This window comes from Pelophylax lessonae (genome assembly GCF_965119305.1).
Source record: "Pelophylax lessonae genome assembly, chromosome: 3".
NCBI classification, from domain to species: domain Eukaryota; kingdom Metazoa; phylum Chordata; class Amphibia; order Anura; family Ranidae; genus Pelophylax; species Pelophylax lessonae.
The window spans coordinates 320,478,757-320,506,625 of NC_138770.1; the positions used below are offsets into that span (position 1 = coordinate 320,478,757).

The following is a 27,869-nucleotide window of genomic DNA, read 5'->3' on the forward strand; positions in this document are numbered from 1 at the left end:
ATGAATGTATGTATCACATTGAAAATAGTATGTAGGTATGCATACTATTAAGTGGAGCGTTTTGCACTTTCTCCACTAGATAGCACTGCATCCCTAACATATATAAGGCACCATTCCGCCCCAACATAGCAGCTTGAAAAAGGAGTGCGCACTAACAGTAATTCCCTTGTGCGCATGCTCCGAAATGGTCTCGAGCACGCTGGTGATGTAATCACAGATGACGCTGCGGTCCAGCCTGCCATCCAGCCCTCGGTTTCATCATCCACCATTACTTCCACATCCTTCCAGCCAGGGCAGCTTCACGAGCAGCAGAAAACGGCCTGTTAGGACGGACTGATGCAGCCTCCGACCACCAGATTTCCTTATGTGCCTGTATCCATGTTTTAATGTGATTTCTTTCTCTTTCTTACAATTAAACACATAACAGTCTACATTCAGAGGAGCCTGTTTCTTTTCTTCTTCTGCATGTTTGGGGACCGCTTCTACTCCCCTCCAGGCTAGCCCTGATTTTATTGACTGTGCAGTATTCATCCCACAGACAGAGCTATTAGTGCATGATGGACATTACACTGCATTAAACACACCCCTGCTTGCGCCACTATCCACATGTTTTTTTTTATGAACACTTTAATTGTAGAATGCTATTTGGGTGGAATTTATTCTAAGAAACCACTAGAAGGGGCTTTTGCAAATCTGTATGTAAAGAATTAAAATATGGAACAGCAAGCAAGCAAACAAACATGTAAGATTCTAATCAAACATTATTTCTATGAGTTGAGAAAGAGGAAAGCTAAAGCACCAGGTACTACCATGCAGGATATATTTTTTTATATATATATATATATATATATATATATATATATATATATATATATATATATATAATATATATATACTTAACTAAAAACTTTAAATAGAACTGTAGGCAAAACTTTTGTTTTTCATTTTAGATAGAGTAAGGGAGGGTTATAACCCCTGTTGGGTTTTTCTCTGCTATTTCTGTCTTATTGTGGAGATTTACCTTCACTTCCTGTCCCATAGCCGAAACAGAAAGTAGGAGGAAATCCCTTCAAATTTAGGAAATTCCTTGAGGACCCCCAGGCCATCTGAACTACTGTCCCCATTTGAAGATTTTCCCTCTAATACCTTTCTGAGGACAACCCAGAAATTGGGATTTTTACTTTAACTTTTAATATATATACATAGCAGTGGGGGTTGTTAATCAGTTTCAGCTGTGACCAAAAATGTGGTGTGGTGTTAGGAAATTCTACAGCGCTTCAGGCTTTCCTCTGCTGACCAGCTTTATGGAGATGCTGATTTCATTTTCCAGCAGGGCTTGGCACCTGCCCACACTGCCGAAAGTACCAATGCCTGGTTTATTGATCATTGTATCACTGGGCTTGGTTGGCCAGCAAACTCGCCTGACCTAAACCCCATAGAGAATCTGTTGGCTATTGTCAAGAGAAAAATTAGAGCACAGACCCAACAATGCAAAAGAGTCAAAGGCCGATATCAAAGCAACCTGGGTTTCCATAACACCTCAGCAGTGCCACAGGCTAATCAGGTCCATGCCACACCGCATTGATGCAGTAATTCTTGCAAAAGGAGCCCCAACCAAGTATTGAGTGCATACTATACTGTACATGGACATACATTTTAGTAAGCCAAGATTTCTGTATTAAAAATAATTTTTGTTTTTTGTTGTTTTTTTTAATGGTCTTATGTAATATTCAAATTTTCTGAAATACTGAATTTTGGATTTTTACTATCTGTAAGCCATAGTAATCAGGGTAAAATAAATAAATGCTTGAAATATATCACTCTGTATGTAATGTAATGCATCTATATATAATATAGGAGCATCACATTTAATTACTGAAATAAACTAACTTTTTGATGATATTCTAATTTTATTAGATGCACCTGTGTGTGTGTGTGTGTGTGTGTGTGTATATGTGTATATATATATATATATATATATATATATATATATTATAGTATTATATATATATTATTTTATATAATATTTTTATGCCGTTTAACAAAAGGGCTGCTTTATGTTGTTAGCATTCTGCTGTTGGTTTGTAAGAATTCAAAAAAAGACATTCACAACTTCTCCTGACATGGATTTTGAAATACACAAAAAAAGGCAAATGATTCTGGCTTTACTAAGCAACACGTAAAACAATTAGGTCAAATTAATTTTCTAAAGGCAACCTCCACATTTTGACTGTACACTATTACTTAATTGCTTCTAATGTATCTGACTCATAACTTATTGAGACTGTAATCTTCTGTCTTTTGCCACATTTGGCATTAATGTACACTTCCTAATTAATTGCTTCTAAATGTTCAGCTGCACATTTTCTGAAATGAAGAATGATTCCAGTGCTTAAGATCTTGTGAACTGGTGGTTAAATGGCAACTTGCGTGTATATTTAAAAGCAATATTTTGGAATATGCTGCATACAGGGTAATCGTAATAGAAATGACAGGTTATTGGCCGCTTCACCGATGTGCAGCGCCACACTGACCACCATAAGTGTCACAGCACATTATGTTCCTCTCTGGCTGGGCACACTCACAGGACTAGAGCACAAGGACTGCTTTTTAATAAAAAAATGGTACAAAACTGGTTGAAAATAATAATGTAACATGTCAGAAATGTATTTCTGTAGGCTTGTAAAGTTTTGGCATTAGCAGAGCTAAGGACAGTAGCAAACAAAGATACAGGCAGGGTGGGGATCTACTGATATACCTTTCTAGGCTTCATTCCAGATGATTTTGCTTAAAGGGTTGTGACAGTTCTGACCAATCAGAATCCATCTGATCTGTTCTGGAAGTGCTGTGTCTCTGACGTTACTGTCAGGGCCCTTATAAGGTCCTCAGAGGCTTCCTCACCCCCTTTTGCTACAAGGATTCATTACAAGATGGTCGCAACCTGGGATACCGAGTACACCCTCTGGACATGCTTGCCCTATCCTCTGCACCCTGATCTGGGACACCCCACAGGGGAATATCCTTACCTGTGGATATGGCAAAGACCAGACTAAAGGGAGCAAATGCAAAATTGCAGGCAAACATTTGCTCTGTTGAAGACCCGCACAACAGTCAACCTCCCAGTGACGATGCGTACCTTGCACCGGAGCAAGAATCCGCTCTTACACAGGTATCTTGTATCTGATTCTAGCTCTCTTTCAGGTACGCAGCAAGCAGCCTATTTGACTGCAGCAAAATTCTCTGCAACCTTTCCTCAAACAGATTATGGCCTTAATTCAGACATCTTCATCCATCTTCATCCAAAACGCAATATTTAGGCAGTATTGGAGGAAGCTGCAGAAGGCTCTTCTTCCCCAGACTGTCGCCATATTAAAGAGGGAGCCTGGCGCAACATGCTTGCTAGTTTTAAAAAACATTTTGCCTCTGCCTTGGCATTGCACAAACAGATGAATAAGAACAATCTCCTGTGCTCTAGTGCGGTTTTCAGAGACCAATTGACCCTCTCTGTTCCAATCCAGAGATGCATTAGGCCACCATGCCTTGCTGCCCTCTTAGGACTTGGGATGCCCCAATACACATAGACTAGAAAACAACAAAAAGAGGGCGCACCAGTCTAGTGTATTATTTTTGTAAACCATTAACTAGTAAAATGAAAAAACAAATGTTACACTCACAAACACAAGTGTATGTTAGCTTATCAATAAATCCCAATAGGGCCACAGCACATACTCTCTTGCGTGGGAAGAAGCCACTCAGGTCCGATATTGTTGACGCATATCAAGGGGAGTGCCCTTTTCATTAGAGCCCTCTAATGAAGAGGGGACGCCCCTTGAATTGCATCAGCCACATTGGACCTGAAAACCATGAAAAGCAAAAACACTCCAAGTAAGCATTTAAAATACTTGATTTGTCTCTGCTTTGCTTGCATTTTTTTTAAGGATCTCTTTAAGAACCTAGAGCACCCAATTTCTGGTAAAGGCTTTCAGAGTGCCACAGTGAACAACTCTCATGTACTTCCTCCTCTTCTTCCTCTTCTGAATCCCCTATATTTGCTCTATCCTCCTCTTTTTTTAGCCCCGTACCCTGTACCCACTACTTTGAATATTGGTTAAAGAGATAGATTATTCTTGCTGTTGCTCTGTTTCCCAATACCAGAGTCTGTCAGTTTTACAGAATGTCAGTTTCTTTCCTAGCCTACACAAGCATTTAGCGTTCTATCTTTATGAAGTGGTAGCTGCAGGGCAGAGACTTGGGGCTAGTACTAAAGGTGCCAATGACTAGCGATACCACTGGACCCATTCATTCACTAATATGACACTGGGATTGTACATTCTTATATGTGCAACTGAGTTTATATGTGGCTGGATGTAAATGTACATTATCTGAAGCACTTGCAGTTTATTGCAGGCTGGACAGATCTAACTCTCCATAAAAGCTGAGCATGAATCTAAAAACGGCTCCACATGAAAGGTATCTGCTAGTCCTCCAATTACTCCAGTAAGTACCGAGACCATTTAAAAACTTACAGTAACCAATGCTGACATTAGTTTGAAAATTCCCCTGTGCAATGGCAAGCTCTTCTGACTAGATGAGTTGCTTGACAGAAATATCCCATTACTTAACTTCAAAACTCATAATGAGGAGCCTCACTTTGAGGAGGCATGCTTGCTTTTTTTGGCCCTTCTCTTCTGTGAACACCATACAGAAAAGATTTTGTAAAAAAAAAAAAAAAAAAAAGTGTTGACTTCAGTGCGCTTGTATAATTTTGTTAAAGTTCATGTTCAAGGCCATACATTTTGTTATGCTGACCATCACATTGCTACCCTAGCCTTAATTTTGCACATATTTACATTCTTTTGTGTTATATACATTTTATTACTTCATTTTTATTAATTCCCATCCTAGGCTATATCAGCATCTTGAAGCTGGATTGTGTGCACACGTTCTCCCTCCACTGCTGCCTGCGAATGTCTGCATCGTGCATCAGGCTCAGACATAATGGGGACTACTCAGGTACACCTTTATCATTTTCACAGGACAAATTGCTTTGCTTTTCATGTATGGCACTTCATTTACTATTGCTTGATGTATATATGCTTTGAACTGATTTCATGTAGCAGTTGTTATTACATTTAAGTGATTTATGGTGAAAATTTTGCTTGGATAGCATCATGATATCATCACAGAGCATCTATCCAAAACATGGCAAAAAAAGAACTTCATCCATGCTAGCAGCTTAGAAAATTTAGTCTAATGTCAGGTTGGCTTTTAAGACATCTAATTTATGCTCAACCAAAGGTGATATGACCTTTGAAACAGCCAAAGGAAGTGCTTCTGAAAAAGCTGTAAAAATGGCACAGAAATAGGCAAAAAAAGGTGTCAAGTGTGTTGTTCACTTTAATTATGGCCCATAGGTTTCCTAATACTAAAACAAAGACCTACTATGACAAATAGAGATATAAAGTGAGCAGAAAAAAATATATTACATACTATAGTACATTTAAACATTTTCACCCAAGATTGACACAACTTTCACCCAGCATTTACACATTTCTTTCTTTTTTTTTTTCCAAAAACACATATTTCTAATTGGATTCAATTGGAAAAATGTGTGAATCTGTGTGAAAACATTTATAAATGGACCCCTATGTGTTATTTCTACTACAGAGCAAGAGATACAGTGGATATAGCCTGAGCTAATGTTCTAATGTAATTTTCTATCTCACCTGCAAGATATGAGGTTGACAATGTGTACTGACACTGCTAATCCAAATGTGAATTACCATTGATTGTAAATTTAAATGTATACTCCATAATAAGTTTGTTAACAAGGTAAGTAAGACATAACATTCTAGAAGTAGGAGAAAATAATTATGTTAAAGTGATATTTAAAACCACAAAATCAAATGTATTCTATTGCAGCTCCTTAGATGTGGTGACTGCATTTTTTTAGGCTTATTTTTCTTAATTTTACCCAGAAAGTCTGCTTTTTTTTTTCAACTTCCTGTACCAGAACAAGAAAAAGGGTTGTCTCAAACCAAAAAAAGCAGTTTGAGACAAACCGTATAACACAGAAGGAGAACAAATGTTTTTGTAACTGCTAGCTGTTAGCAAGAGTTAAGCTTTTATTTGTTAGTCAAGTCCGTCTAAATCTAGCAGCGCATCTAACACTACCATCCCTCCAGATTAACAATGTTTCTGTCCAAAGTTGCCTCCATTTCTCCTCTTTCCAAAGTGGAGATGCCCTAAGGCATGAAGTATGTTGCTGGCCAGATCATCAGGTTAAAATGAAGTGACAATCCGAAAAAAAACACAAAATGAATGCATTCCCCACATTAAAGAATTTGCAAGTTGCAAAATATTAAATTTTTGTTTTTAGGTCTAATACTGCTAAACACTATCAACAATCCATGACATACTGTATATATATATATATATTTAATCACTAGATCAACAGCTGAAAGTTTCTTCCAAACTATACTCTCTGTACTAAAATCACTGTAATATAAAGCTTTAAAATGCCTCTTAACTTAAGAATAACAGCTAAAATTGCAATTCTGCCTGTAAAAGTGCTTACACCACCTATTTAAATGGGAAGTTACAAGGCGTAACTGTACTTTCCTGTTTGAAGCTGTGGTGCAAGTCCTCGATATCCACCGCTTGGAGTGCTGGTCTGGGAGGGAGCCTGGCTCCTGTGGTTGGTAGATATGAAAGAAGGTCTCCCTATTTGCCGCACATCTGAACAATCCCACTGATCAATGGTTGATGGCAACCTCAGCCTGGACTCCAACCAGGCCATGTCCTCCAACACGTTTTGCTCTGCCCCTTGTAGCTTATCCCCATAATTAAGCTCCGAAGGTTAGAGCTAAATGTTTTGGGGTCATGACCTGGTTGGAGTCCGGGCTGAGGTTGCCACTAACCATCAATGCGTGGGATTTTTCAGATGTGAGAAAAATAGGGAGACCTTCTTTCATATCCAGACTGTACACTGAGCTACGGTTGCGTGCATACACTTACAAGCAAAAGCACTGACAGGCAAGGAGAGTTTAAATAGTTTAAGAGACTTAGACAGCCGCTTATGTCATAAAAAAGGCTGCCTGTCAGCTTTTTTAAACTGCGACCTTACTTTAAGAAAGCCTGAAAAAGGTTAGCATGAGTAGGGACATGAATATCCCTGAGGGATCCCCCTGAGGAAGCCATGTGTCCTGTGGCGTAACACGTAGGGTAGGGGCCAGTATGACATCACGCTTAGGCGCGCACAAAGAACATACTGCGGTATCACAATGTTTGATTTGTTTTGTGAGGATTGCATGCTGTTTACAGTCTGGTGCACTCATAGCACCCAAAAAATGTGTGTTATTTTATACCTTAGTACTGAATAAAACCGGTTATTTTAAAGAAGGAGCACTATGTTCAGCTTTTTTTTTTTTTCATGACCTTGATGAATGGAGATAAGCATAAAGGAGGATTTTAACTCTAAGGCTGCCGTCAGAGAAGTGCAACTGCAAAATAGATCCCAAGATAAGGACAAAAAGAGCATATAGATCATTGGTTGGTCTTTTCCCTCAGGTCACAGCAAATCAGTTGGGGGGATAATTACTAACACATGCTAATGTTCGGAGAACATAGTGGTGAACACCAATTAAGGAAACACAAGTTTGGATGTGATTAAACATTTTACTGATGAAATAATAAGTGCATGTAAGCAAATATGCACTATAGGATGATATGTTTGCTGATTTATCACTGCATTTTCACTTATATGTTTTGATTTGTTGTCTTAAAGCGGAGTTCCACCCTGGTTATACATTTTTTTACAAAAATACCCCCGGGACAGTCAGGGCTAGCACATTCCACAATGGCTAGCCTCTGATCTGTCCCGGGTTGCACTTACCTTTCAGGATAAATACTTACCTTGAAATTGTCTTCTCCAGCGCTGCCATCTCAGGTGTGGGCAGCTTGAAGCCAGCACGATCCTCTTCCGCGTCCTCTTCGGTCCTCTTCCTCCTTCTTCGGTCCCACGATGCACTGCACCGGCCCCGACGTCACTTCCGGGTCGCGCGCGTCATCCCTCCACAGCTTCTGGGCATGCCCAGAAGCTGTTTAGAAGGGAATGACGCGCGCGCCCCGGAACTGACGTCGGGGCCGGTGCAGGCGCAATGATTCCTGGGAGCGATGACGTTCAGCTCCCAGGAATCATTGCAAAATCCAGGAAGTGACGAATCGCCGTGGCCGCCGAGGGGAGGAAGAAGGAAGTAAGGTGAGTATATTTTCTCTAAAAGGTAAGTGAAAAAAAAAAAAATTGCGATTATCCATTTGTTTTTCAGGTGACCGGGAGCGAGAAGATGGAGGTAAGTATAAATTTCGGGTGGAACTCCGCTTTAATGCAAATTGTTTTTGTATATGGATTAAGAAAGATACTTACATTGTTTGATTTTGGAGCACGACACCACTTATGATTATAACCTAGTACATTGATACAGGTATTGAGAGTGTGTAAAGGTGTCAGCTATCTGTCTATTAACACATCAATGTTTTAACTGTTGTACATAAACATTAATTCAGTATAACATAGCAGCGCGCAAGTACACTTTTTGTTTATTTTTTCACACCTACTTTATATTTGTTACACATTCCCATTCTCATTGCATAATTTAAAAATTGCAGCTTATTTGTTTAGATGCTCTTCTCCTAGAAACTCATCACATAAAATCCTACTTGGTTCTCTTTTTGTTTATAAGGGGGCTGAGGAACTGTATGTGCCATAGTTATCCCTGGCTATGCAATTCTTGATTGGTTTGCGCAAAAGTTATAGCGTCCAAAAACGATGGGATATATTTATGGAATCTTTATTAATTTTTATTTAATGGTAATGGCCTTGATCTGTGACATAGTGGGACTACGATTTCATGGCAGACAAATCGGACATCTTTTGACACTTTTGTGGGAACCAGTGACACCAGTACAGTGATCAGTGCTGAAAATATACACTGTCACTGTACTAATGACACTAGCAGGGAAGGGGTTAACATCTAGGGTGATCAAGGGGTTAAATGTGTGCCCAAAATGTTTTACTGTTTGAGGTGTTTTTACTAAGTTTTTACTGTGCTGCTTTGCAGGGAAAAAAAACAGCACATTGCTGCTGTCAGAAGAAAGCCCTGTGTTTGTTTAACCACACATTGCTCTCTTCAGTAATTTCCGGAGTCAATCGTCTGTTGCCAGCAAGCAATCAGCAGGCCAGCACCTGCTGATTGGTTTGTGCTGCAGCCAGTCAGAGCACAGATGGGTGACGGGGATGCGCGGGTGCACTCCCTAGTTCAGCACGCAGATCATGTACTAGATACATGATCCAGCGCAGGAGAGCCACCTGGCCGCCATATATGTACTGTATACGGTCAGAAAGTGGCTACAGAGTAACTATAATTTTGTTGAGGAAAGAAAAAAATCTGGTCTGGCTAATCAATGCACAGTACAGATTTTTTTTTTTTTTTTTTAAACTTTCTACTTGTTCCTGCTCTGAAGAAAAAGCTGTTTGTTCAGCTGTGTCTTTTGGATACTGATTCTAAATCTGAGTAACTTTTTCATTTATTAATCAGCTGGTGCACTTTCAGTGTTCTAATGAGAAGAGTGGCAGGGTCTGCATCGCTTTAGATGTGATTTCACCAAAACTGAAATTTTTGTTTAGAGGATAACTAAAATTTGACTTGTATTTTAGTGTAGACTTCTGGGAAAATCAGTGAGCCAATCACGCGAGCAGAAAATGACATTTCTGGGGGCGTTCCATATAAAAACTGTGTAGAACACCTCCAAGTTGCCTAATTGCATTGAATTTTACAGAAAATTCCAACACTGCAGGTTGAAAAGGAAAGATCATTTTTGATAACCGTAAATTACAGTATGGCTTGTGTCCCAATAGTATATGATATATATGTAGCACCCTGCTAGGTAACCTATAGGGGAGACCTTGTCTGCTTATCAGCAGGGTCCAATTATTCAGTCAGCCTGTCATGTGTTCTCAGGTGTGACTGTTGAGTTGGGGAGTCTCCCCCCTGTATCCAATGGGGGCTCTCATTGGACAGTGGAGGAAACCTGACCAATAGCACACCAGGGCTTGTATCCATCCTAGAGGGCAGATTCTTCTGCAATGCATCCTGGGAGGGGGTAGAAGTCTATGGGGGGCACATGATAGGATGTATTTGGTGGGAAGCAGAGTCCCAGGAGGGAGGTGACAGCTGTCTATCCTCCTGTCAGCATGGAATGGATCTCCTGGGCGGCGGGCCTAGTGGACAGAAGGTTGAGCTGAGCTGCAGAGAGGACCAAGCGGAGCTGTGGGGGTTGGAGTTTCCAGGAAAGCAGTGTCATGAGTACTGTAAACTGCCCCAGGGTCTGCCTTGGAGAGGGGACCACTCCGGAAGGTCAGCGGGATCCAGGAGCCAGCTAGCCTGTGCAGAAGTTGTAGAAAGGGAGTGCCAGTGTTTAGACCCTGAAGAGAAAGAGGGTGCCAGTGTGTGTGGGCCCTGAAGAGTTAAGAGTTGCAGCAGTGATTACAAATGGCTACCTATGCCAGGAAGGCTAAAGGGAGCAGTACAAAGGACTTGTGAGTCACAAGGAAGTGTCAGAAGTCAGTTCAAGTTCACAGACAGCAAGTCAGTGTAAAAAAGCGCCAGCCGGCGTTGACCGGCATTCGGCCTGCGTCAAGTCAGCGTCAAGAGGTATTTTTCTCAGTTGTCCCATTATATTGTGTATAGTCGAGCCAGAGGAGTATCCCACTCATTCCCTTCTCCCATCCATGTTCCTAAAATAAACACAAAACCCAAAGATGCTGGACTGTTTCTTTTCTCAGTGCTCACACTTGGAGACCATGCTTAAATGAGCTGTTGTTACTAGCTGTAAACCCTGGCAGACCCACATCCAGCACAAAGGCTGGAAATCCTGCTACATCCTCTGTATCCCCTCCCTAATAGCTATACTTATCATCTATGCCATGCTAGGGAGCTTGCACACTTACACCTTGCATGGTACCTCCACACACTTGCACCTGCATTTCACTTATTGTATGGGACACCAAATGCAAGCATCCAGCATCAGGGATTACCAGATCAGTGTAGCTGTACTTAGGAAACTGGAATCCGACTGAGTATGATTTAAGTAAGATTTATTAATAGTAAACAAAAACCCCATCAAACAACCGCAAACAGTATACAAGGCAAACGTGAAAATATGTGTAAACAATAAACTGTATGTGAACAAAGTGACAGAAAACCTAACTAGCACACTAACTATAATACAATATATACCAGCAAGGCGGAAGCACAGGTAAACAGGGTATAGCCAGGAAAGGGACTGAGAACAAGGGGAACAGAGATGGGGTAATAGGATACAGGACAAGGCAGGGATCAGGTTTAAAAAAATCAGCAAGCTGATATGTGGCAGGTAAAACAATGAAGCACTGATGCAGATCAGGGGAGGGGTATATACCTTCCCAGCAGCCATTATCAGGTGGAGACTACTTACTGGGATTTGCTGGCTGCTGGGAAACACCCACCGGAACTGTCCCCTTCAGATGTAGGAACCACAGTGCCACCCGCAGGTGAGCCAGGTCCTGACACCTATGTATACTATGTTACAATGTGTACTTCCATATGTTTGAGGTTGCTTTGTGGCTCTGTGTATTGTTTATGAAATTGTTGTTTTAAAAAAATATATATATTGAAACTGAAACTGCACATTACCACAATGCAGGGTAATATAAATTTCATGCCCATACACATTCAGATGTGTGCCAGTATCTGTGAGGGTGCACTCTCCAAAGCATGTTCTAGAAGAACTGGGTTCAAAGTAACAGTTTTGATTGGAATGTACCTCTAATAAATAAGTGTCCCAGATGTATTATTGGTACCTACTGAAAGCTAAACAGAAGTAATGCTGAATAAATAACAAAAAAGAGGTTAAATCATTGTTCAGTGTTTTTGTGCAGCTAGAATTGGAGTTTAAATGAAAGTATTTTTCAGATTGAGTTTTCAAGCGCACCACGGTGTTAATAAAAATATAAACAAAGATTGATTGCCCAGCATATGATGAGAGAACACCTTATCTAAGCAATCATTTTTCTCTCTCTCTTCTGCAGATCTGTATTAATGTATTATGTTGACTATTTTCTGAATACTTTGAGAAATATGAGCAGAATAATAAGATCACTTATTCGGCAAAAACTCCCAAGAACACGTCTGCACTAATGTAATGTGACCTTGCAGCATGGCTTGGAGAGCGGGTGACTTTTAATTAGCAGTATAGAGGTTTGTACTTACTGCTCAAAATGCTTATTAGTTGAAGGAAGGGAATACCGTGGCGTTCATACAAATGAGCTTGGAAATGGCTAATTTGAAACTACTTCTAAACTAATCCATTACCTTCATAAACAGCCATTAAAGGAAGAGACTGCTAATGTGTTGAGTTGCAGGGGAGTAAGGTGAGTGTGGTTTAAAGAACCATGTATCATGTCTGGTGGCAATGTCCTGGAGTAACTCGATTTTGGATTTGAATGTTTCATTTTGTATATTCAGTGACGGGAGTCAATATCCGTAGATCAACCCTCTTTCAAAATATCCCTGACGAGGTCCCAAAATAATCAGCAAAATGAATCACATGTTCTTGGCAGCTAGAATAACTATTGCTAAATACTGGAAGCAGTCAATGGTTCTTCTTGATTATATAAAGCATAAACTTAACTGGATCATTGTTAACGACAGACTTACCTTTATCCTTCGTAACTCTACTAAGAAGTTTAATGTGACATAGGATCCATGGATACAATATCTATTGGTACCTTAGTGAGTCCCAGGCTAACCCTCTCTTATTCTTCCTTTCCTTTTCTCTCCTTCTTGGCTACTTTTCTTTTCTACTATTTTATGTTTGTGTTTCCTGATTATCTCAAGATACTTTAGGAAAAGCATGTGGCCTTACATTTGATTATATTCTTGGGTATGCAAACAGCGGTTCTCTTCTTCCTACTGTTCCTCCCACCCTGCCCCATCCCCTGTTTTTTCCCCACTGTGAAACAGCTCTTTCATGCATTGCCTACCATATTTTGCTACTTGAGCTTGCTATGCTGCTGATCCCCAGTGGATCGAGAGTGTGATCTTTAGCTCTTTTGGTAATGATTGTCATCTTCTTATTTTTATTGTTGTTTTTGTTGGAGTTGTTGTCCGAGAGCAATTAATGCTGAGGTCCTCCTACCTGACGACAATGTGCATTGTCTCTGTTAAGCTTTTGAAGGAATTATATCTCAGTAATGGCAGCGACTTGAGCACCTGTTTGCATCTGCATTTGTATCTTGTTATTCAATAAAAATTATTGAAATATAAAAAATGAGTGCACTTATATTTAAAGCGGAAGTATACTCCGCCATTAAACTTTTACCTACAGATAAGCCTATAATAAGCCTTACCTGTTGGTAAAATTAATATCTCCTAAACCTGCACGATTCAGGAGATATTCGCCCGGCATGCAGTTGCTGACAGCAGCGGCGCATGCGCTGTGGAGGTCCGGCGGACCTTCAGAGCTCTTTGCTGGCTCCTTGCCGGAAAGTAAACTCCCGCGCGCATGTGCAGGAGTGACGTCATTGCGGCTCCGGCCACTCACAGCGCCGGAGCCGCTGCACCCAGAAGAGACGCAGCTCCCTCAGCGTTGTCCGGGCGACCGCGTCGGGGCTTAGTTCTAAGGTAAATATTTCATAATGAGCTAGAATGCGATGCATACTAGCTCATTATGTCTTTGTCTTGCAGGTTTAAGGAACATTTTGACTCTCTTTTCTACATCTCTCCTGTGAACATGTAACTATATTCCAGAGCCCAGTTGCAGACATGCCCCATGGTGACAGCTGAACCCTGCCCCAAAAGTCAGCTGTGTCTGCATTCATTTATGGTTTCTATCTTTTGCACTTGGGCTGTGGCAGCTTACTACAGTCACTGCAAGCAGGAGAAAGAAAACTGTTGAAATCATTACACAGAGCCTCAGCTTGGGACAGATAGTGGCTTTCACAGTGGGGCATTTCTGAATCCAGTGTCTTGAGTATATAGGACAAGGAAATGAACCCCTTCACGCCTAACGGTAAAGCAAATGTGTAAGCATAATTTTGCAACTTTGACACGTGTTAATAAAACCACACATATTGTTACAGCTTCTTTGTGCTTCCAGGTGTATTATTATTAAAGTGTACGGTGCAATATTTCAGTCATATAAATAATGCCATAAATATATAAAAAACTAGTTGACAATTATAAATATATCGTGAAAAGTTCCACATAAAATTTCCATATAAAATCCCCAAAAAAACACAAAAAGGTGCTTCAGCAAGTAGCCAGTGAAAGAAAGTCCACAAAAGTGCTTAAGTGCTGAGGAATCTGTGCAAAACCATGCCAGCAATGTGATGTGATGTTGTGAAGATCCACTCCCATAGGATGTTCCACTTACCAGACGGATTGGACCCCTAGACAATATTGTGTAAGGGTCACTCAGGCATAGTCCAGTAAGGAACCCGGGGAATATTCTTTTAAGGCTGATGTGGAATATGGTATGCTCCCAATGTGTAGATCAGCAGGATAATAAGACCATATGGCGAAGGAAAGGCTCACAATAGTGTAATACTGATAATGCCATTTATTAATAAAGAAGATAATTGTTCCACTCACATTTGGTTTGATAAAAGCAGACTTTGTTTGTCACTAGCAGATAATGTAGGTCATTCAGATCGCGGTGCGTTCGGGCTGTGCTTGGTCCCGGCGTGTGTTCCACCGCTACCGGAAGTGACGTCGCGGCAAGCGTAGGACCGGAAATTGCATCAATGCGTTTCGCCCTCCTCCAGGGCGTTATCACAGACGTATTTCCGCCCACATCCAGGAAGGGTTTATTTATACCTCCTCCTCTACTCATTCATTTACCGCTTCCTGTTCCTATTGGGTGTACCTGGCTTCATGTACACCCAACCGGAAGCTGCTTGCCACCATGATATACTTATAGAGGTTTTAACCATCACCTAGTCTATCCAAAACCTTTGGCTTTACACTTACTTTAAATCTCAGGCTTCTCTTTACCTTCCTTATCGAAATCATCCTCTAAATCTCTTTAGAGACTTCACTTTGTATTCCCAAGTCCTGAAAAATAGCAGTTACCTGGGTGTCATAGATCTCATATAGACCTCTGGATCCCATATGCAGCATATGAAGAGTAAAAGTTATGATACTGGAACAAGCAGTTCATAGTCATATGTGTTTGACATCTTTCTCCCTAATCAGAAGGGAAAGGAGCATGGTAGTTTGATGGGTAAACACTCAGAAAATAGATGAATATTGGGAAATACTATATGATCGATATGTAGAGGGAACTTAAAGTGGTTGTTAAGCCACTACTATAAAATAATCAAATCCATTCTGTAATATAACACTAAGTGCTTCTGTGCCTGTCTTCTAGAAAAAATATGCTGATCTGTACCTATTTCAGAGTGGCTCCCAGCGATCAGCTGATCCCTCAGTTCTCTTCTCTGCCCAGCTGACAGCTCCAGTGGGCGGGCCTGAGCACTGCAGCTGACATCAGCCAGGGAGGAGAGGACGAGAGTTGAGCGGTCACGTGATCGCTGGGAACCGCTCTGATATAGGTACATATCGGCATATTTTTTCTATAAAACAGGCACAGGAGCACTTAGGGTTATATTACAGAGTGGATCTGATTATTTTATAACAAATATGACAGCAGCAGGAATGGTGGGGCGGGCACTGACACAGAAAACAGGCAGGGAGGGGAAGGGGGAGGAGGACACAGGAGACAGAGAGCAGGGGTGCGGATGACGGGGGCACGTACACTGACCAGGGTGCCAGGACTCGGCAGCCATGATATACCGTGGTCAGTTTAAAAGGGGGAGGGTAGAAACTGGCAGGATCAGCCAGGTTTTTTAGGTAATACGGGGTGCCAGATTACACAGCCCAGTGCTGTATACCATGCTTTAAGGAAGCAGTATCTTTTTTTTTTTAGGGTAACAAACTCTTTAACTATTCATATAGGCATATTTATCATCAGAAATGCTTGTTATAATTAACCTTCCTAGCGGTATTCCCGAGTGTGACTCGGGGTAAGATTTTAGTGCCAAAAGCGGTAACCCCGAGTCACACTCGGGGTAGCGCTAAGAAGATCGCTGGATGCTGGAGGAGGTTTTACTTACCTTTTCTCCGGGATCCAGCGAAGACTGCGGGCGGTGTGCGGCGGCGGAGCTCTCTCCCGATCGTCTGCGAGCCCCGGCTTCCGTCTCCGGCGACGTGACGTCCGCCGGGGGGTGGAACCGGCGGCAAATTCGAATGTAAAATGCACCAAACACACTGATACCGTTCAAAATAAAATAAAATCACATTACATTACCCCCCAGTGCCCTTTCCTGCAGTTTTACTGTACTTTTTATGTAAATATATGTATATATATATATACATATATATACAGTATATATATATATATATATATATATATATATATATATATATATATATATATATATATACGTATATATATACACATATACATATATATACACACACACACACACACATATTAAATATATATATATATATATATATGTGTGTGTATATATATATATATATATATATATATATATATATATATACACGTGTATATATATATATATATATATATACACGTAATTCTTGTGAATGAGCAGCCCAAACCAACTGTATACATTATATATATATATATATATATATATACACGTATATATATATATATAATATATGTATACATAATATATGTATACATACATATATATATATATATATATATATATATATATATATATATATAATATGTATAATAAATGTATACAGTTGGTTTGGGCTGCTCATTCACAAGAATTACATGCTTTCAGCACCTAAAATAATGGTACCGCTTTCAGCACCTAAAATCCAAAAGAATCATACCGCCAGGGAGGTTAACTAGGGAAACCTTACACTGCTCAATACTCTTCTAAACATTGCAAGAGATGATTGCATCTCTCACATAGTTTACAAAGTTTGGGTCAGTTATGGTAGCCCCACATACAGATACTATGAGTAGATAAGGGCTGTATTATAATTGTGTAAGGTGGGCTTACTGTAATCCAGATATGTAGAAATTAAAATTAAGCGGTTGTATCGCCTGTGTAAAAAAAAAAAACCTTGCAGGACAATGGCATAATGTGCTAGTAGGCATCGCCTACTAGCACGTTATGAAATACTTACCTTAGAATGAAGCCCCCACACGGTCACCCGGACACCGCTGTGGGAGCTAACATGTTCCCTTGGTGTCTCTTCCGGCTCCAGCGGCTCCGTCCCTGTGAGTGGCTGGAGCCGCAATGACGTCACTCCCATGCAAACGCGTGGGAGTTCACTTTCCGACAAGGAGCCGGCAAGGAGCTCTGAAGGTCCAGCAAGATACACCGAACCTTCAGAGTGCATACGCCACTGATATCATATTAGTTCATTTAAACTATAATACACTAAGGCTTATCTGTAGGTAAAAATGAAAAAGCGGAGTATACTACCGCTTTAAACATAGCCACTGTTGTCTTTTATTAAAAACATTTGCCTTTTAATATGGTAAAGGGAAATATACAAAATACAGAAACCCTAGTCTACGTCATTCTTTTATAGCTTCTATTTATTCTAATAACATATTTTAAAATAATAGTATGTTTTGGATTATTATGCATCAAGAAAACTGCTCTTCTGAATAGTGTCCAAGGAGAAATGCTAGCTACAAATGGTATTTATTGCTGTAGATTTAACAGGTGTTTAGTACTTCTCATGGAGATAACTCATTACTTTGCATGTGTTTCCTGGCACCATTTCCAATTTAGTATAAAGTTTAAAATGTTCTTTTCACACTTTACTCCCACTGGTATAATGAAAATAGTTCCTTTTTTCAAAAGCAAGAAAATCTTAACAATTTTGTTAAAATGTGTTTGAATCGTGATATCCCAGTGCAAGAAAATGTTCTGCCAAGTTTCTTCTCTACCCCCCAATGTAGAGGATTTTAGTTAGATGCTATCATCTGTTGATGAAGATACCCAGTTAAATGTAACTTTTTTTATGAACAATGCACCAAAGTCTTAGGAGGAACAAATATCATGGTACTATCGGAGATGTAATACACAGACCCTGGGGCCCACAGCAACATTTTGATGGACACCCCAGCAACCTCTCTCTGTAGCACCTTACAGTGGTAAAGTGTAATTAAACTTACAATTTATAAAAACGCTTAGTTTTTATGAAAAAAGAGACTATATTGCTCTCTATTGATATGAATGCCTCTCTGTGCCAGTCAGCTGTAATATACAGAATGCGCAGCTCAACGTTGTAACGCTTCTGCGTTTCTTATATGGTGTGGATTTTCAGCTGCAGAAATAGTTCCACGTCAGTAGTCATGTAAGAGATATGCTGAGATACCATTCCCAACCTCAATGACTCATCATGTGTGGAAGGTCTTATTTCAGCCAGTAAATACACACAATTAGCAAGCTGGTTCCTAGAGTGACTTTATGTATGTGGTAACACAATGATGAAGGTTGAGGGATAGGTTGAGTGGAGGTGGTAGGTGATAGACACTTGAAGGTGAGACAGTAGCAGATGGATGCAGGAAGGTTTAGCAATGTTGTATGATAGCAGATGATAGAATAGCAGGTGGACATACAAAAGAGATCAACCCAGTGCAGAAAAGTAGCAGTAGTCTCAAGAGCTAGCAATCTAGTTATGCAGATGTGATAAACAGTCTTTACTATGCAGAGCTAGATAGTGTAAGCTTAGTATAAGTTTATAGAGAATTCCCCTGCGGGGTACTTAGCACTATTAGCGATACAGCCGAAGGGTGGTTCAGGAGAGGCGGATGATCCAATAGCGGGATACAGGGATCAGCGCAGCGAGGTTCCGTCAGCGAAGTAAGCTTGCAAGCATGGAAGCTTCAAGCAAGGTTAGCATCCAGGTAAGGGTGTTTGAACGAACACATGTGAGTGAGAACCGGCGCTTTAAATAGCCATCTAGTCCGGCGCTGGGTGATGACAGCTCCAGTCTTAAAGGTGTATGCGCACCTTTCCAAAAGTAAATGGTGGGGCGCATACACTTGTGGAAAGTGTAATTTAGGGTACCAAAGGTACCGGAACATTACAATACCCCCCCCTTAAGGCCTGCTCCTGAAGGCCTCTGGAGCTGGTTTGTCTGGGTATCTCGCATGAAAATTGCGGATTAATCTAGGGGCATGTATGTCAGAGGTGTTTAGCCAGGTGTCGTCTTGGGGCCCATAGTTCTTCCATCTAACCAAGTACTGAAGTCTTCTTCTGTAGATACGAGAATCCAGAATCTCTTTTATCTCATATTCTTCTCCACCTTCAACTTGTACAGGAGGGGGAGGTGGAATATTAGGCCTTATTCCTTGGTCCGGAACATGGGGTTTTAGTAGCGACACATGGAAAATGGGATGGATTTTTAGGTCCATTGGCAATGTAAGCTGCACTGCAGCTTTTCCAATAAGTTTCTTGATTGGGAAAGGTCCCAAGAACAGAGGTCCAAGCTTTTTGCTAGGGATCTTCAGTCTCAAGTTTTTTGTTGAGAGCCAAACGAGGTCCCCGATAGTATACTGTGGAGAAGGTCTTCTACGAAGATCATAGTACTTCTTTTGTTGACTGTGAGCGTGTGCAATGGTAGTATTTAGTAAACCCAGAGAATCCTTTATTTGGGTAAGATAGTCTGAGGCTACTGGGTTATTTGAAGGAAGGATGCGTGGAGGGAGAATAGAGGGATGGAACCCATAGTTCAAGTAGAACGGACTCTGCTTGGTTGTACTGTGAGTTGCGTTGTTGTAGGCAAATTCTGCCAGGGGGAGAAGATCCAACCAATCATCCTGTTGGTAAGAAGTGTAACAACGTAAATACTGCTCGATGCATTGGTTGACTCTTTCAGTCTGTCCGTTGGTCTGCGGATGGTAAGGAGAAGTGAGCTTCCGCTCAACCTGTAGTATGTGACATAGTTCTTGCCAGAATTTAGAAATAAATTGGGATCCACGGTCAGACAGAAGAGTTTTTGGGATACCATGTAATCTGAAGACATGTTTCATCAGGAGTTCTGCCGTTTGTTTGGACGAAGGTAGTCTGCGAATAGCAATGAAACGTGCCATCTTTGTCAGATGGTCCACTGACACCAAGATGGTATTAAATCCTTTGGAAGGAGGCAATTCTACGATGAAGTCCAATGACAAAACCTCCCATGGAGTTTGGGGTATTGGTAGACTGCATAGTAGACCGGATGGTCTCGTAGTGTCAATTTTGGACCTGGCACAGACATTGCATGAAGAGACGAATTTTTGTATAGATGTTTTCATGTCCGGCCACCAGAATTGTCGAGAAATCAAATTGAAAGTCTTTGTCATACCCATATGTCCTGCCATAGGCACATCATGCGATAATTCCAAGATCTTGGTGCGTAGGGTAGGTGGTATGTAAAGTTTGTCGTTGTAGTAGAGGAAGCCTTCTGCATCAGTATTTAGTTGTGGTGGGGGTGAATCCAAACTTATACCATGCAGAACCTCTTCCTTTAAGGAACGGACAACTCCAATAATGCGTTTGTGAGGTATTATAGGAACGGAAGGGATTTCAAAGTAGTTTTCTTCAGTTAGTCGTGATAGTGCATCCGCCTTTTTGTTCTTATCTGCAGGTGTGTAGGTCACTAGGAAGTTAAACCTTAGAAAGAATAGTGACCATCGTACCTGTCGATGCGAGAGAGTTTTGCTAGTCTGAAGATATTGGAGGTTTTTATGGTCCGTGTATATAATTATTGGTAATTGGGTGCCTTCGAGTAAATGTCGCCAATTCTCCAGAGCCAATTTTATAGCAAGCAGTTCCTTTTCACCCACGGGGTAATTTATCTCGGGACTGCTCAGGGATTTAGAAAAAAAAAGCGACTGGATGAAGTGGTGAAGTGTGGGTAGGTCGTTGGGAGAGTATTGCTCCTACTGCCATGTTTGACGCATCTACCTCCAGAATGTATTGGAGGGATGGGTCTGGATGGCGTAATATGGGAGCGGAAGTAAATCTTGTCTTTAACAAGTGGAAAGCCTTATTTGCTTCTTCTGACCATTTAAATGGTATTTTTATGCTAGTGAGCTGTGTGAGGGGTCTCACAATAGCAGAAAAGTTTTTTATGAACTTCCTGTAGAAATTTGAAAATCCCAGGAATCGCTGTAGCGCCTTGCGTGTAGTTGGTGTAGGCCAATCCTGAATGCAGGATATTTTACTCATGTCCATCTCAATTCCTGTTTTGGATATGATGTAGCCTAGAAAGAGTACCTCATCTTTATGGAACAAGCATTTCTTCAGCTTCACATAAAGATTATGTGCAAGCAATCTCGATAATACAAGTCTTACATGTCTTATGTGTTCAGACAGAGTCCGTGAATATATAAGTATATCGTCCAGATATACCACAACACAGACATCTAGTAAGTAGTGTTGAGCGAACACGGACTGTATTATTCGTGTTCGTACCGAATAATTGGATTTTTTGTACCCGAACACGGACACGGACACTTTACTGTATGTTCGGGTAAAAATCCGTGTTCGGTCGTTTTATTTCCGGGTTTTGCATGCTTTGGCGCTCTTTTCATGGCGGGCTTTCAACAGCCAATCAACAATCGTTTAACTGGTGTGCCTTAAGCCATCCCAGCCATGCCTGCAAATGTCTCAGTAGCTGTGATTGGCCGTCTGAAGCATGTGACCAAGTCTTTATAAGTTCGAGGCAGCCGCAGCGGCGTCATTATGCTGCTTAGATTCAGGGACAGAGCACACATCAACGTGCTGGCTGCTGATTAGGGAAAGATAGGCAGGAAAAAACCATTTGTGTCCGGATAGAATTGAGGGACAGGTCGGAGTGTTTAGGCAGGGCGAGTTGTAGGCATTTTAGGGATAGAGTCTGCTGAATTATATAGGGTCAGTGTCTTCTACAAACTACAATCGATATTGCTGTGTGGGGGGTGGGGTCTGCACTCAATCCTGATCTACGATCTCTTCTCAATCCTGTTAGGGACAGAGTCTGCTGAATTTTAGGGAAACTGTGTTCTACAAACTACAATCGATATTGCTGTGTGGTGTGGGATTGGAGATAGGCAGGTGTCAGTGATCCACATCCATTTTTCTGTGTGTGAGCTGCAGTGAACACAATCTTTTTGGGCTGCAGTGAACACAATCTTTTTGGGCTGCAGTGAACACAATCTTTTTGGGCTGCAGTGAACACAATCTTTTTGGGCTGCAGTGAACACAATCTTTTTGGGGTGCAGTGAACAAAATCTTTTTGGGGTGCAGTGAACACAATCCTTTTTGGTGTGCAGTGAACACAATCTTTGTGGGGTGCAGTGAACAAAATCCTTTGTGGGGTGCAGTGAACACAATCTTTTTGGGGTGCAGTGAACAAAATCCTTTTTGGGGTGCAGTGAACAACATCCTTTTTGGGGTGCAGTGAACACAATCTTTTTGGGGTGCAGTGAACAAAATCCTTTGTGGGGTGCAGTGAACACAATCTTTTTGGGGTGCAGTGAACACAATCTTTTTGGGGTGGAGTGAACAACATCCTTTTTGGGGTGCAGTGAACAAAATCCTTTTTGGGGTGCAGTGAACAAAATCATTTTTGGGGTGCAGTGAACACAATCTTTTTGGGGTGCAGTGAACACAATCTTTGTGGGGTGCAGTGAACACAATCTTTTTGGGGTGGAGTGAACAACATCCTTTTTGGGGTGCAGTGAACAACATCCTTTTTGGGGTGCAGTGAACACAATCTTTTTGGGGTGCAGTGAACACAATCTTTGTGGGGTACAGTGAACAGAATCTTTGTGGGGTGCAGTGAACACAATCTTTGGGGGGTACAGTGAACACAATCTTTGTGAGGTGCAGTGAACACAATCTTTGTGGGGTGCAGTGAACACAATCATTGTGGGGTGCAGTGAACTCAATCTTTGTGGGGTACAGTGAACACAATCTCATACTGAAGGTTTGAGGGTGCTGCCTGTTCCATACTCCCCCTACTCCTCATCTAGCCTTTTAGGGGTACAAACAATAGTAATTGGGGCCTAGTGTGGTTGTGTACGTGTGATATACATACACTTTTTTGGGATCATATTTTCTATTCCGCTATTTAATCAAAAACCTTTGGGGATCAGTTAAATTGGGGGATAGTCTGTGTTGGTACGTGTGAGAGAGATCCACCTTTCCAAGTTGTTGGGGTTCATCTCATACTTCTGAAGGTTTGAGGGTGCTGCCTGTTCCATACTCCCCCTACTCCTAGCCTTTTAGGGGTACAAACAATAGTAATTGGGGCCTAGTGTGGTTGTGTACGTGTGATATACATACACTTTTTTGGGATCATATTTTCTATTCCGCTATTTAATCAAAAACCTTTGGGGATCAGTTAAATTGGGGGATAGTCTGTGTTGGTACGTGTGAGAGAGATCCACCTTTCCAAGTTGTTGGGGTTCATCTCATACTTCTGAAGGTTTGAGGGTGCTGCCTGTTCCATACTCCCCCTACTCCTAGCCTTTTAGGGGTACAAACAATAGTAATTGGGGCCTAGTGTGGTTGTGTACGTGTGATATACATACACTTTTTTGGGATCATATTTTCTATTCCGCTATTTAATCAAAAACCTCTGGGGATCAGTTAAATTGGGGGATAGTCTGTGTTGGTACGTGTGAGAGAGATCCACCTTTCCAAGTTGTTGGGGTTCATCTCATACTTCTGAAGGTTTGAGGGTGCTGCCTGTTCCATACTCCCCCTACTCCTAGCCTTTTAGGGGTACAAACAATAGTAATTGGGGCCTAGTGTGGTTGTGTACGTGTGATATACATACACTTTTTTGGGATCATATTTTCTATTCCGCTATTTAATCAAAAACCTTTGGGGATCAGTTAAATTGGGGGATAGTCTGTGTTGGTACGTGTGAGAGAGATCCACCTTTCCAAGTTGTTGGGGTTCATCTCATACTTCTGAAGGTTTGAGGGTGCTGCCTGTTCCATACTCCCCCTACTCCTAGCCTTTTAGGGGTACAAACAATAGTAATTGGGGCCTAGTGTGGTTGTGTACGTGCGAGATACATACACTTTTTTTGATCATATTTCCTATTCCGCTATTCAATAAAAACCTTTGAGGATCAATTGAATTGCGGGATAGTCTGTGTCGGTACGTGTGAGAGAGATCCACCTTTCCAAGTTGTTGGGGTTCATCTCATACTTCTGAAGGTTTGAGGGTGCTGCCTGTTCCATACCCCCCCTACTCCTCATCTAGCCTTTTAGGGGTACAAACAATAGTAATTGGGGCCTAGTGTGGTTGTGTACGTGCGAGATACATACACTTTTTTTGATCATATTTCCTATTCCGCTATTCAATAAAAACCTTTGAGGATCAATTGAATTGCGGGATAGTCTGTGTCGGTACGTGTGAGAGAGATCCACCTTTCCAAGTTGTTGGGGTTCATCTCATACTTCTGAAGGTTTGAGGGTGCTGCCTGTTCCATACCCCCCCTACTCCTCATCTAGCCTTTTAGGGGTACAAACAATAGTAATTGGGGCCTAGTGTGGTTGTGTACGTGCGAGATACATACACTTTTTTTGATCATATTTCCTATTCCGCTATTCAATAAAAACCTTTGAGGATCAATTGAATTGCGGGATAGTCTGTGTCGGTACGTGTGAGAGAGATCCACCTTTCCAAGTTGTTGGGGTTCATCTCATACTTCTGAAGGTTTGAGGGTGCTGCCTGTTCCATACTCCCCCTACTCCTCATCTAGCCTTTTAGGGGTACAAACAATAGTAATTGGGGCCTAGTGTGGTTGTGTACGTGTGATATACATACACTTTTTTTGGATCATATTTTCTATTCCGCTATTTAATTTAACTGGGCCTCCATGCGAGACCTGTGTGCCTTGTTGCGCTGTTTTGAGTACTCCACCAACATGGCCAGTGGCAATGACGCCGTTCTCAGCTTAACTATCCCACTTCTATGCCTCCTTGAAAAAACAATTCGGGCGATGATGGAAGAGGATGTGGCACAGGATGAGGAGGAGGAGGAGGATGAAGAGGTAACATTTCCAAGGCTTTCAGGGCAGTCATTCGCAAGGGGCTCCGAGGGTGGGTTCCTGCACACGCAAACGCCAGGGACGCAATTGTCCAGCAGGGGCACAGTTCTGGAGGATGAGGAGGATGAGGAGGAGGAGGAGCTGGAGGAGGAGATGGAACCATGTTCACAGCAGGGTGGCACCCAGGCCAGCTCATGGCCATCACTGGTGCGTGGCTGGGGGGATACAGAGGACACGGACCATACACCTCCCACAGAGGACAGCCTTTCGTTGCCTCTGGGCAGCCTGGCACACATGAGCGATTACATGCTGCAGTGTCTCCACAACGACCGCCGAGTTGCCCACATTCTAACTTGTGCTGATTACTGGGTGGCCACGCTGCTGGATCCCCGTTACAAGGACAACGTACCGTCCTTAATTCACTCACTGGAGCGCGATCGCAAGATGCGCGAGTACAAGCGCACGCTGGTAGACGCCATGCTGCTGGCATTCCCATCTGACAGCGGGGCCACAGTGGAAGCACAAGGCAGAGGAGGAGGAGGAGGAGGTCGCCAACGCAACCAGGGCACCGCCAGCACCTCAGAAGGCAGGGTTAGCATGGCCGAAATGTGGAAAAGCTTTGTCAGCACGCCACAACAAACAGCAGCACCAGCAGCTCAGATGGAACGTCTTAGCAGGAGGCAGCATTTTACCAACATGGTGGAGCAGTATGTGTGCACACGCCTACATGTAGTGAATGACGGGTCTGCCCCCTTCAACTTCTGGGTCTCCAAATTGGGCACATGGCCTGAGCTTGCCCTTTACGCCTTGGAGGTGCTGGCGTGCCCTGCAGCCAGTGTATTATCTGAACGGGTATTTAGCACGGCTGGGGGCGTTATAACAGACAAGCGCAGCCGCCTGTCCAGAGACAATGTGGACAAGCTCACGTTCATTAAAATGAACCAGGCATGGATCCCACGGGACTTTTCCGTACCTTATGCAGAATAGCAATGGATACCGACCTTACCCACCCATTGTTCCATTTTTGCTCTTTCTCACTCTTTTGGGGTGTACCCTCATTTAAAATTTGTGAAAAGAAGCAGTGTTGGCTACCTCGTCCTCCTCCTCAGGGCCAGATTAATGTAGGGGCTATTGGAGCTGCAGCTCCAGGCCCCTACCTTTTATATAGGCCCCGGGTTGGCCATATTCACTGTTACCGCTCTTCTGTCACTTGTAAACACAGAAGTCTGGCTTCTATGCTCGCTTCCCCAGGCAGCACCCTCAGAACCTCCCCACACAGCGTGAAGGCCGGACAAGGAGGGACAGTTGGCGATGCATGGATGTGTTTATGGGCTTCAGAGACAGCATCCCATGTTGAATTAGGCATGCATGGCTGCACCCTTCCTCCTCTGGGTGCATGGCAAGGCACGGCCCTAAGGCCCTTCAAAATCCTCAGCACCAAGCCCATGATGCTGTTAATCCGGCCCTGGTCCTCCTCCACCGCCGCTTCCACCTACACCGCCCATAGGTGTGCGCAGCCTATTGCATTAAGGTGTGCACCCCAAAGTTGAAATACACATGCATGTGTTTGCCAGCAGGGAGAGTAATGTATCGGGGCCATGTACCTGTAGGCAAGGAGAAATAGAGCAGAGCAGGTCCCAGGGAGATCTTTCCCATCTCCTCACTGGCAATGCTATGTGCCCTAGGTGATTAGGGTGTGCCCAGGCACACCCAGCACACCCTGTGCGCACGCCTATGTCACCGCCACATCCACCACCACCTTAACCTCCCTCCTACTCCATATGGGCCTCGTCCTTCAGAGATGAAGAAGAACATTGTTTTATTTTTCTGTTTTTTTTTGTTGTTTTAAGTTATTTCCCTATCCACATTTGTTTGCAGAGCACTTGCCATGCTCTTAATTACGTTTTGCTGCCATTTGCAGCACTCTAGCCCTTTCCTTTGGTGTTTTAGAGCCATTTTAGTGCCTTAAAGTTCGGGTCCCCATTGACTTCAATGGTGTTCGGCGTCCGGGAAAAGTTCGGTAAAAGTCCGGGACACGGACCCGGACTTTTTTTTAAAGTTCGGCCGAACCCGTCGAACACGGACATCTAGGTGTTCGCTCAACCCTACTAGTAAGTCTTTAAAAATATCGTTTATAAATCGTTGGAAAACTGCAGGGGCATTGCATAGGCCGAATGGCATCACAAGATATTCAAACAATCCGTATCTAGTTCTGAATGCAGTCTTCCACTCGTGTCCATCACGGATTCGAATGAGATTGTATGCTCCTTTCAGGTCTAATTTTGAAAAATAGGTAGCTCCACGCACCTGCTCAATGAGCTCAGGGATAAGCGGTAGAGGATAGCGATCTTTTATTGTGATGGCATTCAATTTCCTGTAGTTGATGATAGGTCTGAGACTTGAATCTTTATTGCGAACAAAAAAGAGTCCTGCTGCTGTGGAAGAAGTGGAAGGTCTAATAAAACCTTTTTCCAAGTTCTCATCCAAATAGGTTTTGAGATGGGCAAGTTCATCCTGTGAAAGAGGATAAACATGACCGAACGGCAATTTGCTATTTGGGAGTAGATCAATGCTACAATCATAGTCTCGATGAGGAGGTAATGCTTGAGCATTTTTCTCAAGAAAAACCTCAGAAAGATCCTGATAACATAGTGGTGCAATCTCATCTGTCACCACAGACAGAATCTTCCCGGAAAACGGGAGGTTACACGTTTCCTCGCAATAACA

General features: G+C 42.2%; 1 protein-coding gene across 6 annotated transcripts in view; it reads left to right on the forward strand.

Annotated features, from left to right (window-relative positions):
* The window catches only part of DLGAP2 (DLG associated protein 2), a 1,392,398-nt gene that overhangs the window by 145,923 nt on the left and 1,218,606 nt on the right, over nucleotides 1-27,869 (forward strand). For 2 of the 6 annotated variants that reach the window (XM_082249548.1, XM_082249549.1), the window contains exon 2: nucleotides 4,906-5,013. The exons of 2 other annotated variants lie outside the window; for them this stretch is intronic. In XM_082249548.1, coding sequence (XP_082105674.1) covers nucleotides 4,999-5,013 — 15 coding nt within the window. In that variant the 5' untranslated portion in view covers nucleotides 4,906-4,998. Of the gene's footprint in view, nucleotides 1-4,905; nucleotides 5,014-27,869 lie in introns of those variants that run through there. 2 more of the 6 variants (XM_082249551.1, XM_082249554.1) reach the window with 2 other exon arrangements.